Raw genomic sequence first — 17,343 nt, 5'->3', positions numbered from 1 at the left:
ATGAAAAAAAGTGCAGTATGAAACTGTTGTTTTATCCTTTTAATGTTGGAGACAGACTTCCCTGCACTGTACTTGTTGAGACAGCAGTGAGCATGTTGTGGGTTGCCACCCCCCACTAGTGCTAACCTATGACCAGGCTCTTTGTTACAACTAACAAACACCAGTAGGGGCCCTATTTTACTGTGATCTTTCCCCAAAGTCAAACATTGAAAACTTCCCCTTTTATTATTACTTTTACTACCGAAAAAATAAGAGTAAACATAAAATGAGTTGGAGAAATTTGTTGCAGCACCGAATGCTGACTTCAGCCCTCATTTTGTTTCTATTTGGAGGCTTGTTTGAAAAGTTCCTCTTCCTTCTGTTGGAGATAAAGTCAAATATACCAAAGTCATACTCAATTGGATCTTCACAGTCTCTTTGGCCCTTATGCTGGTGCTGAAAGGACTACATTCCACCCTCTACGTCACAGAAGCCATTCCTGTGGCCCCTTAGTAGAGTTGTACATGGGATTGTGAGGAGTGGTGTTTGGTCCAAAGGGACCAACATAATCAGGCTGACAACAGCTCCCACAGTTCAGGAGTCTGAAACTAGCATACACACAGGCCCTGTGTCTTCTCTTTACTTCTGCCAGTTGTCCTCTAAAGCCATGGTACAACTGCATCCGCTTCGAGCAAATGTTTTATCAGTGGTTTTTTTTTTTCAATCTTGTCTATGCTTCTGACTTGTTTTAAACAAGGACACACAGAAGTGGTATCTGCACAGTAACTCATAGGCTGCATTTTGGAGAAGCTGCAGCCTTAGGTCTATTGGCTAATTTCCATGTAAACCAATATCTGTGTTGTTATTTGCTTGGGAAATAAGCTTCACTTGCAACGTGTTTGTAAATTGACCCAATTATCAGGCAAACACTAGTCTGCAGACAATGAAACTTTTCACAAAGTCTCTGTGATTTTGCTCAGAGTCAGTTGTTCCTGTTGCCAGAAAAGGACCACTCCGCAGTAACTTTTTTCTCACGAGATCCAGCAATGGATCAGTGGCACTGCTGGGAGATGGCTGGAAATGTGTACCCATGCAACACAGCTTTAAAGGCTGTTACTGGAGAGAGTAGTGTGCGAATGGGAGATGCTGCTGGCTTCGATGGAGTCGAAAAGTGTTTTTTGTTTCTGTTTGTTGGTTTTTAAATGTTTTTATTTTATTATCATTATTTTTTTATTTTTTTCAGGTCTAAAGTGATTTGTGTTTTCCTTTTCATTTCAAGCACCTAACGCTCAGAAGGAATTCTTGCAGTAGTTCCACAGGACACCCTGACCAGCACAGCGCTGTTCTCCTGCTGCACAGCGCTGCGCTTTCCTGTAAGGGACATCAGTCCTCTGATATTGCTGATATTACATAAAAAGGCAGAAGCTGTGATAAGAAATCAGACTCAGAGGGAGGCCTTCATGTATCGCTCTGCATCTTACACTGATGCCAGATGTGTATTTAAGGATTTTGCACGCGTCCCCATCTAATCCTTGCTCTGTTGACAGCGGTTGAGGTGGCCAGCATTGGGTTTCCTTGAAGAGAGGTTACAAGAGGCTCAGTACCCGATTACTCCAATAAGCCTCGCACAAAGGGCCCACCCCGCTGCAATCCAAACCAAGCACCAGGTCGGGCGCGCCGGGAGCCGGCAGCTGCTTCCCTCCACGAGACACAGGGCCGGGGCGAGCTGCGCTCCGTGGGGCTGGGGGAGGGCCCGTGCTCTCGGGGCCCAGCGGTGCTCCGCTGCCCCGGGGGCAGCCCGGCCGGCGTCGCGGCGCCGCGGCGCGGGAGTAGCGCCGGGTGCCCGCCCGGGCGGGGCGGGGCGGGGCCGGGCCAGGGCCGACCGGGCCGGGGCCCGGCGCGTCCCGCCCCGTGGGGGTGAGCGGCGGGCGGGGGCAGCGCGGTCGCCGCCGCCGGGGCGCAGCTGCCCGCCCGCCGCCGGGCGCTGTGTGCGCACACGGTCTGCGCTGCCTGCAGCCCTCCTGCCGCCGGCGCAGGGCGCACGGACACTCAGGCACACGCGCGGACACGGCCCGTGCTGCCGAGCTGCCCGCCTCGCCGCTGGTGGCTGTGTTCCGCGGGGTTCCACGCTCTGCCCTGCGCTGCCCGCGGATCCCCCGCAGGGCCGATGGGGAATAGTGGGAGGATGCGCCTGAGCCGCGTCTGCTGCGTCTTCTACCAGCTGTGCGTGCTGTCTAGCGGGCTGGCCGCAGGTAAGTGCCATCCCCCGTAGCCACTGCCCGCTGCGGGTGGGAGACGGCGGTGCTCAGGAGCAGTGCTGCCAACTCGGTGCTGTTTTCCGAGCGTATGTGGGGTGGGTGCGTGCGTATAACCTTGTCTCTGGTTGTTGAGGCTCTGTGTATGAGCGTATATATAAACACAGAGTGGCATTGTGCTGTTACTCTTAGGTGAATTACATTAATTACTTTGTGATACGGTGTGAGTGCTGTGCTTTGCGATCGCCAGTGATGGTAACGCGATGTCGTGGTAGTGATGGGGATGCAGTGTGCACGGCTGCCAGCGGAGCGTGCGTTCAGCAGAGTGCGGCCGGGAGGGCGCGTGCATTTGGCTGCGCTTTTGGAATCACTGGGTTTTGCGAAATGTGCTAAGGATAAGGCTGAAATTTCCTAAGTGGTGTTTTTTTTCTTTTTTTTCTTTTTCTTTCTTCCTTTATTTTTTTTTCCCCAGTTATTCGGGGTTTCTCTGTTACAATGTATATATGCTTAAGCTGCATAAAAAGTGGCCGATTTTTTTTTTTTTTGTCTAAATGAAACTTTTGTACAACTCCCTACATGGAGGCGACAGTCGAGAAGAGGAACGCCCCCGGCGCTGCGGGCAGACCGGGAGCGCGGTCCGCCCAGAGCCGAGCGGCACGGAGACCTCTGGCGGTGCCCCCCGCCCCACCTGAGGGCAGACAGAGGGGCCCAGTGGCGCCCGCCGCGTCCCGGGGCTGGGGGCCCGAGGGAGTGAACCGCGGGCTTCTGTCCGGAACCGTGGGGTGCTCGCTCACACACAGCCTTTGCTGCCTTCCCTCAGGTCTCCATGCTTCAGTGGACTCTGAGGAGTGGGAGATCGTCTTCCCCGCGCTCTGGAGCCGGGGCCAGCAGGAACCGGCGGGAGGCAGCGGCGGTGGGGGCGGTGGCAGCGCCGAGCCCGGCTGCGGGAACCGGAGCAGCGCGCCCAGTGCACCCGCGGCACCCGGCCCGGCGACGGGCAGCTCCCGGGAGGTGCGCTCCGTCTCCTCCTCGGTGGAGAGTCCGGCGCAGGCCGCAGGGGAGGCGGCCGAGGAGGAGGAAGCCGAAGATGAGTACGAGTCTCAGGAGTTTTACCACTGGCCCCCCCTGCCTCAGGGCTCTGGTGCCGCCCCGCAGCTGCCAGCGACACTGTCTCCCCCGCCACCGCCTCTGGCTGAGGATGGAGATGAAGTGTTGCTGAGGATCCCGGCCTTTACCCGGGAGCTCTATTTGCTGCTCAAGAGGGACAGCCGCTTCCTGGCTCCTGGCTTTGCTGTGGAGGAACGACTCGGGAGTGACAGCAAAAGCTCACAGGGTACTACACAAGGGCAGCCTGAGAGAGCTTGTTACTACAGTGGTGCTGTGCTTCACTACCCAGGCTCCTTCGCCTCCTTGAGCACCTGTGGTGGATTGGTAAGATGACTTTGCATGTAGGGGCAGCACCAAGGTCTCCATCCCAGGACTGTCTTCATCTGCCATTCTCACTTTATTCCTTACCTGAGGTCTTCCTGAGTTCTGCTGTTATCCCAGTTTTTAACCACTTTGCTATTCATCACCAGTTTTTAGACCCATTCATAATTTTTATCAAATCTTACCTCCAGATTCACTTATTCTCTCAGTTCTGTACTCTTTCCTCTTGAATCTTTTCATACAATCCTGTGCCACTCTTACTTCATCTTTTCTCATCTGTCACTAATCTTGTATTTGTCTTATGTGTGTTCTTGTAGTTTCCTGCCATGCTCAGTCACATTCCTTTTTCTTGATATTCCCATGTCTTCTCCAAACCCTTTTGTATAATCCTTTTGTTCCTCATTTTCATACTGAAGTTATTCTAATTTTTGGCCTACTACTTTTCTTTTGCATCTCAGATTTCAGGGTTTTCTGCCTTCTGTACATCTACAAGTATCTTACGTCTCCCTTCTTGCCTTCATTCTTCTTTTTTCTTTCATTCCTCTCATTCCTTAGTCTTTTTTGCTCTAACCCACAGCTTTTCCCTAAACATGATACCTGTAGTCACTTGAATATGTTACTCCATACCCTTCTTTACTTTCATTTCCTTCATAGAAGGAAGGAACTTACACCATGGGTAAGTACTCAACAGAAATATCAAAAATCAGATCACTTCTTGAAAAGTTTTTTCTTCAGGACCATTTGACTTTTTGTCACCTATTTCATAAAAAATTTCACCTACTATAATTTGTTAGGACACTCCTGATTTTTACAGTGTAAGGACCATTGGGCACAATTACAGCAGCAGTGGTGATCCAGGCAGCTTCAATCCCAATATACTCTGAGGTAGATAAAAAGATTAGGAAGCAGCTGGGATGATGTAAAATGATAGCAAGATTTTGAACAAAACTAATTATTATTATTTTTCTCATTGTGGGATTGTTATATAGCATCATAAATACATGTGACTGAGGCACTTCACAAAGCATAGAATACAAACAGTAATGGCACTAGGGATTTAACATCATCATGGCCCTGGTTTGTTTTAGGTGGCTGGATGTAAATCTCCACAATCACATGGTAGCTGCTTTCTGCTATTTCTTTCTGAAATTGAACATCTAACTTGTTCCATTTTTAATTCACGAAGATATGCCTGTCTATGTTTTATTTCACAGTCGTGGGGTGAGACTGAATAAAATGTGAAAACTGTTACTGAAAATTGTTACATTTACCTGTTTGGCTTTATTTGAAGCTCAAACCTCAAACTGAATGTAGTGGAGGGAGAACATATGTAGATAGACACCAAATAAAATATTTGCCTGCACTTCTGCAAGGCAGAACTGCCAAGTTTCACACAGCTCTTAAGTGGTTGGCATCTAATTGTTGACATTTTGTCAGATTTTCCAAAGCAGGGAAGCAAAATCATTTGTGGAGAAAATATTGAAAGTCAACTGTTAAAAAACAATCACATAAAGTTTTATTTTTTGTTTTTTTTTTGTTCTATTCATTCTGCAAAAGCATTTGACTTCTGTGCTCCTTGTTCATGTTAGAATTCTTTTTTTTCCACGTTGCATGTGGTAGAACTAGGTTGGAGAAAATCTTTGCAAAGAAATTGGTATTAAGAGATAATTACCGCAGATATCTGCTCAGATGTGTATCTGTAAATCTTTCTAGTTTAAAAACTGACATTTATTGTTTGAATAGACTCCAGTGCCTTAGGAGATCCCTTAGTAGTTATTGGAGAAGGCAGATTTTTCCTGGGAGTACAATTTTGCTTTCAGCTTGTTGGCAGTCTCAGCATGCATGTACTCAGATCATGTTCCCCATTCAGAAAGCTGCAGTTGTAATACCGATAGTGTTTTGTGCATCTCAAACAAGATTAGAAGCTGTTGTTGATACTGGTGGTCTTGTCATCATCCTCAGCTATGAAGACTTGTTTGCAGTAAAATGGTTGAGAAGCTGTTTTTCCTGAGTATGTTCCTGCGATAGGTACAAGTTGAGAAATTGCACAGTGATGCTATGTTAATGTTGTCATAACAAATCTTCAGTTATTTGTCATCCTTTATTCAGCCATTGCTTGGACTTTATAAATTGCTCTGTTTCCAAAAGTCTTAAAAAAAACCCATCATATGTACATTGCATCCTGCTTCCTTTAGACCTTTCCCTGCAAAAAGAGCCAAGCAGTATTTCAGACTAAGCTTTTTGTTTTAAGATGAAACTTAACCCTACAAATATTTTATTGTGCTTACTTCCATTGCTGTTCAATTTCCACTTCGTATATAATGAAGTTTCAGAGAAAATGTAGCATGAATGTTCTAGATACACTCATTTCAAAGCCTTGTGAACTTCATACTACAAAACTTCATACCAAAACTCATTTCAAAGCCTTGTGAACATTCATACTACACATTTCAAAGCCTTGTGAACTTCGAGTTAGGTTTGCCAAATGGCATGCATCTTGCAAAATCAAAACAGTGAGCCACTTAGTATATCTCTTAGCTTTCACTCTTCAATTTTTCTTTTTGGTGTGAAATATGCTGTTTCTGTAGGTAAATGAAACTTCAACCTTACTTTTTGTGCTTTTTAACTGGTAGCATTTTAGTTAATATATTTATTTGTCTGATAGACAACAACGATTGTGTCATACAGGAGGATGACTGAAGAACAGTACAGGCCAGTAAAAGAGGTTTGGCACACTGAGACCATATGTCACATCCCTGGAATCATTTAAGGCCAGGCTGGATGGGGCTCTGAGCAACCTAGTCTAGAGGGAGATGTCCCTGCCTATAGCAGGGGGCTGGAACTAAATGATCTTAACAGTCCATTCCAACCCAAACCATTCTATGATTCTGTGTGGACATGTCACTGGGAAATTTGGCTGTAGGGTGCAGGATCTTCACTAAAATTAAGATGAGTCCTTATGGAAAATTTCACACCATCCAAATCGGGATGCCGGTGAGGGTTCTGTCTTCACACGAAGAGACCTGGCATTCCAGAGACATGCAGGAAATTAAAAGTCTGAACAGGCATCAAACTGGCAGAAAGATAGAAGAATATTCTTATGGATATTTTAGGAATCTTCTCCCTTGAACTTGGGTGTGGATGCATTTTGAATAGTTCACTGCAGTTGGCTCCTCTTATTTCTTGCTTCACAGTTCTTGGGATCTTCAATGGCATGCTTTTTTCTTGAACTGTTTGTCAAGAGCCAGTGATAATAATAGGGTTTATAACATATTAAATTAATGATGTGAGTGTACAAGAGAAAAATGTGAGCTATACCCTCAGGTAATTGCTAATCAGATTCTGACTGTCAGCATTGGTTTCATTTGGCAACCTGTCTTCAGAAATGAAGGAAACATAACCGACATTTTCTGATCCAGCTATATGGCTAGAGATTTGTATGGACTGTGTATAAACTCTGTCCCTGTGACCTCAGTGTACTCTCAGAGATCGTGTGATCCATGGTGCAGTTCTTTACAAGTCCTTGGTAAAACACTCACAGTTTCTTGCATCCCTTTGCAGCTGAATGGGATTTGCTGAGTTCATTTGGGGATTCTGTGCTGGTGCTGTGGGAAGATTAATATAGAGAGGTTTCCAAAAGTTCTCCATCTGTATGCCGACTGCCTGCTTGTTGTTCATCATTAGCCAAATACCAGGATGCAAGCAGTTCTGCTGATGCCAGTAAGACTGCTGTTTTGGAAGTGATGAACTGCAGAGCCAGACCATTAATTATTTAAAGAGTTGTTTCTATGGCGTGTTTGTGTTTTGCCATAATATCTGAAATAGGAAAAAAAGTGATGCTGAACAGTTGTAACTAGTAATGTAAATTGAATTGGAGCTGGTGATTCTTTTAGAGCGTATTGTAGCAGAAACTTACTGTAGACTTAGAATTAAGGAATGTGGACACTGGTTCTTCTCTGCTGCAAGCATGGAAGTTGAAATAGTCTCACTACATTTCCCAGAAGAAAGCAGTTAACACTACAGATGAGTTCTTTATCCCCTGCTACTTCATTTCAGAGAGACATTCAATGCCAGGTTTTTTTTCTTCTCAGCAATGAAGTGCTTACGTTAGTACTCAGGGCTAGGAGTTGATGAGCAGGGGTTTCACCAAGAAATTATTCTTCTCTTAACTCCTTTAGATTTTTCTCCCTTTCTCCCATTCCTTTAACTGGAGCAATCTGTAATAAACAGACAACAGCTATGAGCAAGGGTTTAAACGTGTTTTTTTCATTCCTGAATCAGTGAGATATATGTGGACAGTTAGAAAATGCAAACAGAAAATGTTAGACAGGGGAGGGACAAGAAAATGCAGCTCTATGCAGATATGCTGTTCACTGAGATGCTTTGCTGGTAATAGAACTTGCATGGAGATCTGTCCAGAGAGATAGCATTGCTGACAGGTTTAATTTGCAGGGCAGAAGCTTTGAAATTAGTCTGTGTGTTTCAATAATTTCACTAGATGATAAGAATGCAAAGTGAACCATGGTATATCTACCAGTTCTGGGGAATGTCTTTTGAAGAGTCAAGAGTCAAATGCTATTCACAGTGGAATTTAATGTGAGACTTGAGTGGGATTAAGTCATATTGCATCTCCAATCCACATCAATTGAAGGCCTTTTATAAGGAAAGGAGGAAAGTATATGATGCTTTTTAGGTTCTTCAGTCCTTGCTTCCTGCTAAAAGCAGGTATTTCTGGTCAGTAGTTTTTAGACAATAATTGCTGATTTACTAAAGCCATACTGTCAGTTGCAGTTCTGCCAGTATCTGAAAAGAATGGATGCATGTAGTTATTCATTGTGATGGGATGTGCCAGGTATCATTGGATAATAGCATTTTAGCAAGTAGTTTGGTCAGTAATGCCTTACTTTACAATCAAATTAAAATTAGGATGTGAAAAAAACAGACCTATGTTCCTTCTGTTACTTATTAAATGCTTATGTACTATTTCACTAAGGTTCAGAAAAAATCCTTAATCACCATTACAGGAAATAAATTCTCACTTCTGACAAACATTATGTTTTGAAGGTGCATTCATTGCATCTTCAATGGTACCCATAGAGTTATGGATGTTTGTGTTCCTCAGGTCATCGCTTACAATGGGAAGGACATTGTTTCCCTCCTGAACCATCCACTAGAGAACTGAGTGTAGAGAAGTAGCCAATAAAGACTTAAGGAAGAAATTTGTTGAATACTTCAGCCTTCTCCTTGTCCACCGTTACTTGCCTGTATTGCTTATTGGGGGAGGATAGGGTGTGCCTTCTTGTACTTTCTTTGTCTCTTTTATGTACCTGTAGAAACCTTTCTTGTACTTTGCACCCCTTGCCAAGACCAGTTCCAGTTAGGCCTTTGCCTTCCTGACCCTATCCCTACCCTGCCTAGAAGCATCTCTGTACTCCTCCCAGGGTACCTGTCCCTGCTTCCAAAGGCTGTTCTTCTTCCTCTCAAGTTTGAACAGCAGGTTCAGACATGCTGTTCTCTTGCCTTCCTTTCTTCCTACACCTAGGGAAGAAGAGCTCATGTGCACTATGGAAAGTTTCTTTAAAGATCTGTCAGCTCTGTTTTATTCCCTTGTCTTTGAGGGCAGTTTCCCCAACGGATCTGTTGACTAACTCCATAAAGAGATGAAAGTTGGCTTTCCTAAAACTTAGTGTCCAGGAGTGCTGAGAATATTGGTTGATGTAGCAGCCAAGCATAATCTTTTCAGTGATGCCTGAAAAGTCATGGCGGTCAAGTAAACTCCCTAATGACTACAAAAAAGGCAACGTCACATCCATTTTTAAGGATAGAAACGGTATCTCAGGGAACTACTGATGAGATAGCCTTACCTATTCAGCCAGGGAAAATCATGGAACAGATCCTCCTGGAAGCTATGCTAAGGCTTATGGAAGTCAGGGAGGTGATAGGAGACAGCCCACATGACCTTGCCAAGGGCAGGTCCTGCTTGACCTACTGAGTGCCCATCTGTGATGTCATAAGTTTAAGTCCCTTCCAACTCAACAATTCTATGATTCTGTGATCCAAATCTGTGGTATTAATTTATACTAGCGGAATGAAACATGAGGGGTGAGAAACATGGTAGATGTTCAGTACACTCTGACAAGACCTTTAAATTCGAAGCACTTAATAGAGTTTCTAAAAAGCAGGAGATTTTATTTTTTATACCCATCCACTCAGAATAGTCTGACATTGGAGATTGTGTCAGTATAAGCAGAATGAAATTGTAGTAGAACAATAGAAATGAAATAAAATCTGTGAGTAATTACTGATTTTTTTTCTGATTTTTTTTTCTTCTTTTCCAGATACCTACTTAAAATGCTAAAATATTATTACTTAGGATACAGTCTGGTGTTGCACTATGAGTTTTTTAAGGAAAATAAACTTTGCTGAGAGATCAGAAATAAATTTATAAATGAGGCTACTCAGTGATTGGAGTGATTAATGGAGAAGTTGCAGGTTCACAGAACTCTGCTTGGTTACCTTCAGCTGATGTTCTATTGTGTTTTAAGTATCCTTAAACAGGCAATATCAAATTTATCATTAGTATTAATGGATGTATTAAGAGTGGCATGAGTGGAAATGTCAGTCCTGAATGGAGAGCAATTCTGATCCACTTCAAAAGTAGCTTTCTTGACAAAAAAATAAACAAAAATAAATCAACCCAGGAAGAACAATGGAAAAACCAAATGTTAGACCAAAACTGAGCTTTGCACTTTTTGCACTTGACAGAAGAACAGGTGAAATGTGATGGTGCTCCAAGAACAACAACCTTATTTTCAATGTACAGGTTTAATCTAATTCAGGTTTGCTTCAGCTGGAGGTATGTGGCAGTTTGACCATTGGAAAAGGAAGAGAAGAGCAGCCAGACTTCTTGGAATTCTGGTCTTCAACATGGCAGTGCAAACAGGTTGTTCATGTGAGGATGTTTTGGAACAGTTAGACACATGTCTATCTTTCTACAGGACAGCTTTACCTGTTTGTGTTTGTTCTGTTATATTAAAATCTCTCCATTCTATTCTCACCTTGAAAAACTAATAAAACATAAATGAAAGCAGAGTAGAGAAGCCATAAGTAGTTAAAATTAAGGCTATGACTGCAATCATCTGGAATAGCTGGAATATAATTTCAATCAAAGCACTGTTGATAAGCATTGCTTTATCTTATCTGAGAGGCAAGTTAATTGAAAATAAGGCAATTAAATATAGTTCAATTTTATTTTTTCATGAAGAAAATGTTTAATTAGCATCATGAAGAAATGTAAAACAACAAAGATCTGTGTAAAGAGAAAAGGGTAAAACCTTTCTGTGTTTTTTTGTTTTTTTTTTTTTTTCATTCTTGAATTCTGAAGTTGCAGTCTGCTGTTCTATAATCATGTAATCATTCATTTCTGAGACAGGTTGGATTTGTGATTCCAGTCCTGCTTATTATAGCCAGCTGTTTTCTACAGGTACTTAGTTTCAGTATTAAATAAATCATTTGTAGTATATTTCCAAGACAGAAAAGAAAAACACGCTATCTCCAGTGCAGCCTTATGTTACAATTATGAGTCTTCTGAGATCTCTACTCTTAATTAAGAAATACACAAGTATTGAGGTGATTTGGTAAGGCATAGTAGTGAGGTGTTACATCAGAATAAGTGGATAAGTCCATTAATTAAACAAGTAAAATTTTGACCCTAAAATTTGATTATAACTGCTTTGGAAGGAAAAAGGAGAATGAGACTGCACTGAGCCACTCTTGACTTCAACTTTTAAGGTTAGATAAATAGGCATTTTCTCCAAGTATTTCATTACTTCTTATCCATATCTTGTTACCCATATCAATTGTTCATTCTATAGCAAATATATCAGCATTTTTAAAGTGAACATATATTCTCTATGTTGCAACAGTTGTGATTTTATGTTTTAAAGTGTATTTTTCTTTTTTAAAAAAATCCTTTAGGTTACAAGACTGGAATTTTTTTTTGGTAGTTTATGATAGGTTGCGATGGAAAAAGAATGGGAATATCTAAGGTGTAGCACCATAATAAAAGAGAGTCATTGTGGAGTTGCTGATAGCTGAGGATATGTGAGTACCATTTTGTGAAAATGTAGAGATAGGAGTGGGACATAGTGTGGGAGTGATGCACACTTCTCTATGTTGTGGAATAACTTATTGCCCATGTAATCATCATCATCTCACTGATGACCTCAGTGACAGTTTTGAGGATTGTTTGATTGCTTCTTGTTTAGCAGAAGCAGCCATGTAGTGGAAACAGTGTGAAGAATTCTGAGTGTGTGCATTTGTGTGTTATATTTCGTATCCAGACTGCAGTTTGTCAAACTTTTATAAGTCAATAGAGCATGATATTTATATTAGATTGGGAATCAGGTGCTGCTTTAGCAGTTCAGTTACGTTTTTGCTATTAACTTCTCCTGGAATGGACAGTCTGCTCTTCTTATTTCTTTCACTTCTAGTAATGGCATAGAAAAGCAAAGAAATACTATTTTTACTGTGATAAATCAATATTGTAACATTAGTTTGTAATAATACCTGTGTTTGCAAAGACGTAAGTAAAAGTAAAATTTGTTGGAAGCCTGTGATATGAATGATTTTCATTGGTCTGCAAGTACTTTGGTCAGAGTTATTTTCTGAATAAATTTTGCTTCCAAAGAAGTAGAAATGTGCCTAAAACTGGCTTGTAAAGTGATTTAGTTTCTGCGGTTTATTCTCCAACAACTGGATATGCTTGTTTTATGATCTCAGCTGTGCTACCTTAAGTTCCCATTAGATGTCAGAAGTTTAACTGGGTCAAGTCAGGTCAAGCTTATTTCGATAGTGTGTCAAGGAAAGTAAACATATTTTATGCATTTGATGTTGCTAATTCAGCTGGGAACAAGTCTTCTATGACTAAATACACTCGTGTTCTCTAGGCTTGTGGGGTGCTGGCTGGAAGCAGAGTCCAAGTAGTGGCTAGGGCCACCTTTTATATAAAATGTTAAGCTGTACTTCAGCTCTGCTCAGCCTCCTTGGTGCTCTTTTTGTGAGTGCGGATTAATATGATAACCAAGTTATCAACTTGGAGGCTCAGGTGTAGCTCTGCTTCTTATATGAAGTTATTTGCTTTTCTTCTAAAGATCTGGAATGGGAAAAAACTGTCTGTGTAAGGGATAAGGAAAAGCAGAATGTCTGTTATTCTGAGATGCAACAGTGGGTGAAGGATGAATTCTTGCTCCTAGTGTTTGTAGAGAGACCAAAGCTAGGTTTGTGCAAATAGTGTTAGGACAATGTTTAATTGTGGTTTTGCTGATTACTCTGTAATTTACTCTTAATGCACAAATCTGTCTGGATCTCACACTTCTGTTATAAACTCTGCAAGAAACTCTTCTAACATTACTGAAGCTTTTTTTTTTTTTTTTTTTTTTTTAAATCTTCCAAGCTTGTGGTCAGTTTGGGGTCCTAAAATGGATAGAAGATTTCTTTTGTCCCTCTGTGACAGATTGACCTCACCTCAAATGTTTGTGAAGTGACCTATGAGGGGACTGAGGGTGTAAAGCCCTGCATGCAAGTTCTCTAGGTTTATAAAAGAGAAAAAAGCCTTTTTCCAAAACGCACTTTCCATTTGATTAAATGGTAACCATTGGAAAATGCTCTTTCTTTCTTGAGGGTGATGGAACTTCAGTTTATATTATTATTTTCTTGCCCATAGAGGAGAAGGAGAACCTAAGCTAATAAGTATGAAACAACAAATTACTTGAAGTTTGAAAGAACTTTAGATATGGATTTCAGTAAGGAGTGAAATAATAGAGTTAAATGACTTCTATATATCTTCAGCTTTGTTAAGCAGTGTAAACTAATGTTAATAAATCGTGATATTCCTATGTATTTCTCTTAAAACCACCAGTTCTGGATTCAAATAATTCTAGACAGATATATAAACAGCCTAAGCTTTTCTATATTTTTTATTTTTCCTTTTTTTCTTCTGCCTCCCCCCCCCCCCCCCACCTATATTGTAGATGACATAAACTGATTTATTGAATTGTAGTTCTATGCTCATACATGCAATTTATTTTCTTCACTTGAACTGATGTATTTCACAGTTTGTCGTTTTTGGGAAATTGTAGATTTAAATGAAAGTAAGTTTTGTGAAGCACTGCATTAAACTAAGTAGTCTTTGAATACATTTCAATCTCACTCCCACAGAAAAAAACAAAATAATGGAGTTGTGGATAGGTATTTCATTAAGGATTAGGAGAGATTAAATTTTTCTATAGGCAGTCATGGTGGATTTTGGAGATACGCCATGTCCTGTGTCCACAGTGAAAGCACATGAACAATAGTTGCTCATTGGTATCCATTATGTGAATGCTTTATACCCATTAGTCAATTTAAATATGGACATAACATGCCTTCTTTTTGCTACTAGGCTAGGTGTTGGATCTAATATAGGTTAGGTACACAGTTGCTGGTATTTTCCCTTTACATCTTCTGCATGGTACTTGGTGTGGAAAGTTTTGTGCTTAGTTTTTTCACACAATTACATTTTTACCTGCTTAAAATATCATTTCTGTGTCTGATGGAGTTGTATTCAGGCTTGTGCTGAAGAAATGGGGCTGACGCTGTTTCATTAGCTGAAGATAAAAGTTTGACTCACACTCCAGAAAAGTGGTTTCTAGCCTTACTAAAAGAACTCATATTGCGCCTAAGCAATCCAAAGAAAAATATCTTTACCAGTACTGAGTCTTTAATTGCAAAGATTTTTCCAAATGCGATAGCTTCCCCTGTTTATTTTTATTTATTTATTTATTTGTTTTTCTCTAGGACTTGTCATATTTAACTCTGCAATGAGGTCTTTATCACACAAAATTAATTATTTCAAAGTTGTCGTTATATTGTATATGACCTGGAATATATTTACAGAAAAGTCATCATATGATAAATGATCTGGAGTATGACTAAGCTGCTTCACTGTAAACAATTTTTAACTCAGCACATATGCAATACAGCTTAAAAGTCTTTGCTTACTTTGGGCAACGTTTGTGAGCTAAAGATAACTGTTCTGTCAGTTTAGTTTAATAGAAAACCTTTATGGCTTTTTAGCCTTTCCTTGGAGTTTCTGTTTCTTCTGAAATAGAAAGAAAACAATTTAGAAGATTAGAACACTTTCAGAATCTGAATGTCTGGAATAATCAGTTCTGTGATTAAAAAAAAAAAAAAAAGAAAACGAGTAGGAGCTACAGAATTAAGAAAAAAATGATCAGAGAGATGATTTGGTCAGTGGGGATTTATTATATGGTGGGTTGGCAGAGTAGGTGATATTTTCTTTTGTGATATAATCATACTTGCTAGGTATTTAAGCTTGAAAGTAACATTTTTGTTTTCATTATGATTACAAACTGTGCTTTGTATGCAATTCTGGATGTTGTGCATATTTTCATAGCTGCACCAGTGATGGAGTCTGGCTTGACAATAGGCATCTTAATATATACCTGGTTCTATTAGACAACCATTACATAGTTATCCTGAGCAAAAACAATAGCTTTGGAATTTATGTTAGTTTAAGTAATTTATTCTGTGTCTCTTTGTCATAATGATAGTACTGGTGGACAAGGATGTCATCTACCCTGACTTGTGTAAAGCTTATGATATGGTCCCACATAACATCCTTGTCTCAAACTCGAGAGGACATGGGTTTTCAAGGGTGGACAACTCAGTCAGTAATGTATTGACTGGATGATCATATCTGAAGGGTTTTGATCAGTGGCTCATTGTCTAGGTGGAGATCAGAGACAGCTGATGTTCTTTATGGGTTCTTACTGGAACAGATTCTGCTTGATATCTTAATTGATGACATAGACAGTGGGTCCTCAAGTGCACTCTCAGCAAGTTTGCAGGCAACAGTGAAAAGCTGAGTGGTGCAGCTGACACTTCAGAGGTGCAAACCTCATGAAGTCCAACAAAGTCCAGTGCACCTGAACTGGAGCAATCCTGGACATGAGTTGAAAGCAGATCTGCATAGAAGGACCTGGGAGTTCTGGTGGATTCTGGTGGAATCATGGAGGCTCTCCATGAGCCACTAGTGTGCACTTGCAGTCTAGAAGGTCAACTGGGCTGCATCTAAAGAGAACCGACCAGAAGGGTATGGGAGAAAACTGTCCCCCTGTTTTCTACCCTCATGATGCCCCACCAGAAGTACTGCATTCAGTGCATTCCACATGATAAGAAGGGCAGGGACCTGTTTGACAAGTTCCAGAGAAAGATGACAAAGGTGATGAGAGGGCTGGAGTAACTCTCCTATGAAGACAGGTATAAGAAGCAGGGCTTGTTCAGCCTGGAGAAGGCTCCAGGGAGTTTATAGTGGCCTTCCAGTACCTAAAATTGACCTACAAGAAATATGAGATTCTCTACTAGGGTAAGTAGATGCATTACATTTTAGGAGGAATTTCTTTACTGGGAAGATGGTGAAGCACTGGGAAAGGTTGCCCAGTGAAACTGAGAATTCTCCATCCCTGGAGGTGCTTAAGGCCAGGTTGAAGGGGGCTTTGAGCAACTTGTTGGAAAATGGCTCTGCCCATGGCAGGGGGTTGGCTCTACCCAAACCATTCTATGATTCTATGAGCCCAGTGCCTTCTGAAAACAGATTTTAAATATGATAATCATATCACAAATGTAATGTAAAAACTTCATGATTTAACAATGGCTCGTTAATCCAAATGGATTAGAAATCTATCTGGGTTATAAAATTTAATCACTCTTACAAAATGTAGTAGACTTCCTATGCCTCATGAACTTTCAGTTGTGGATAAGGAAAGCAAACAAGCACATTTCTTAGTTTTTTGTTTTTTTTTTAATTATTTTTTGTTATTATTTGTATGTATGAATCCTTAGGTACTAATAATTCTAAATATATACTTTTAATGATATATCTATGGAATACTTTTTGTCAGTGAAAATGTAACAGTGTATTTGAAAGTAAATGGAATTTCACGTACTGTGAACTCAAAATGCAGATTGTCCTTATACTGTATAGCTCTTCTCTCTCTCTCTTTTTTTTTCTTTTTTTTTTTTCCCACACTTTTCCCTCTGTGTGAGGGAGATAGAAACTAAGCATTTGGCAGATAAATAAATATACAGTTAGATATACAATATACAGATATATAAATATACAGTTGTGGGGAAATACATTTTGTGTATTCCAAATCTGGGTAACTGCAGTCCAGTAAAAAAGGAATAAAAAGAAGAAAAAGTTAATTTATACAGTCATTTTAGCTGTGTAACATGATAACAGGAAGAAAAGACAGTATTTATGCTTCTGCCAAACATTCTCCATGTATATACATTTACATGTAACTACAGTTGGTTGTTTTGAAGATGTTGCAATGGAAAGCAAGATTTTAAAGTATGGCTTATGTCAACATTTTAAAATATAGCCACTAGTTTTGAAAGTCTGTGGTTACTGTTATTCAGTATATACAGTATATACTCTGTGAACTGAATGCTAATTCAGAATACATAAGCACAAATCTCTTGGCCAAATTTATGTTTCAAATCAGTCACAGAACAAGATTAGAATTGAAAACCTCAGAGAAATGCAGAGGACAAAGTAAATAGAATTGAACTAGAATTTAGAGATCAGGATAGTATTAACTTGGTACAACACCGCAGC

The 17,343-nt window shown here is 40.7% G+C and overlaps 1 protein-coding gene and 1 long non-coding RNA gene across 3 annotated transcripts in view; one reads left to right on the top strand and one right to left on the bottom strand.

The window, feature by feature from the left end:
- Positions 1–1,954: 1,954 nt before the first annotated feature.
- Positions 1,955–17,343, top strand: part of ADAMTS19 (ADAM metallopeptidase with thrombospondin type 1 motif 19) — a 112,976-nt gene continuing 97,587 nt past the window's right edge. The window contains exons 1-2 of the mRNA XM_015849403.2: positions 1,955–2,231; positions 3,055–3,665. Coding sequence (XP_015704889.1) covers positions 2,147–2,231; positions 3,055–3,665 — 696 coding nt within the window. The 5' untranslated portion in view covers positions 1,955–2,146. The remainder of the gene's footprint in view (positions 2,232–3,054; positions 3,666–17,343) is intronic.
- Positions 5,156–9,641, bottom strand: LOC107306323. Of its 2 annotated transcripts, XR_001552077.2 has the most exons (3): positions 9,527–9,641; positions 7,579–7,879; positions 5,156–7,478 (listed from the first exon to the last, which is right to left on the bottom strand). It is a non-coding gene; the product is annotated as an uncharacterized LOC107306323 (long non-coding RNA). The 2 variants fall into 2 exon arrangements; XR_004305594.1 differs by having other exon boundaries at positions 5,156–7,879.

The sequence above is a fragment of the Coturnix japonica genome, chromosome Z, assembly GCF_001577835.2.
Source record: "Coturnix japonica isolate 7356 chromosome Z, Coturnix japonica 2.1, whole genome shotgun sequence".
Classification (NCBI taxonomy): Eukaryota; Metazoa; Chordata; class Aves; order Galliformes; family Phasianidae; genus Coturnix; species Coturnix japonica.
The sequence above is the reverse complement of the archived record's forward strand: the minus strand, read 5'-3'. Positions and strand labels throughout refer to the sequence as shown.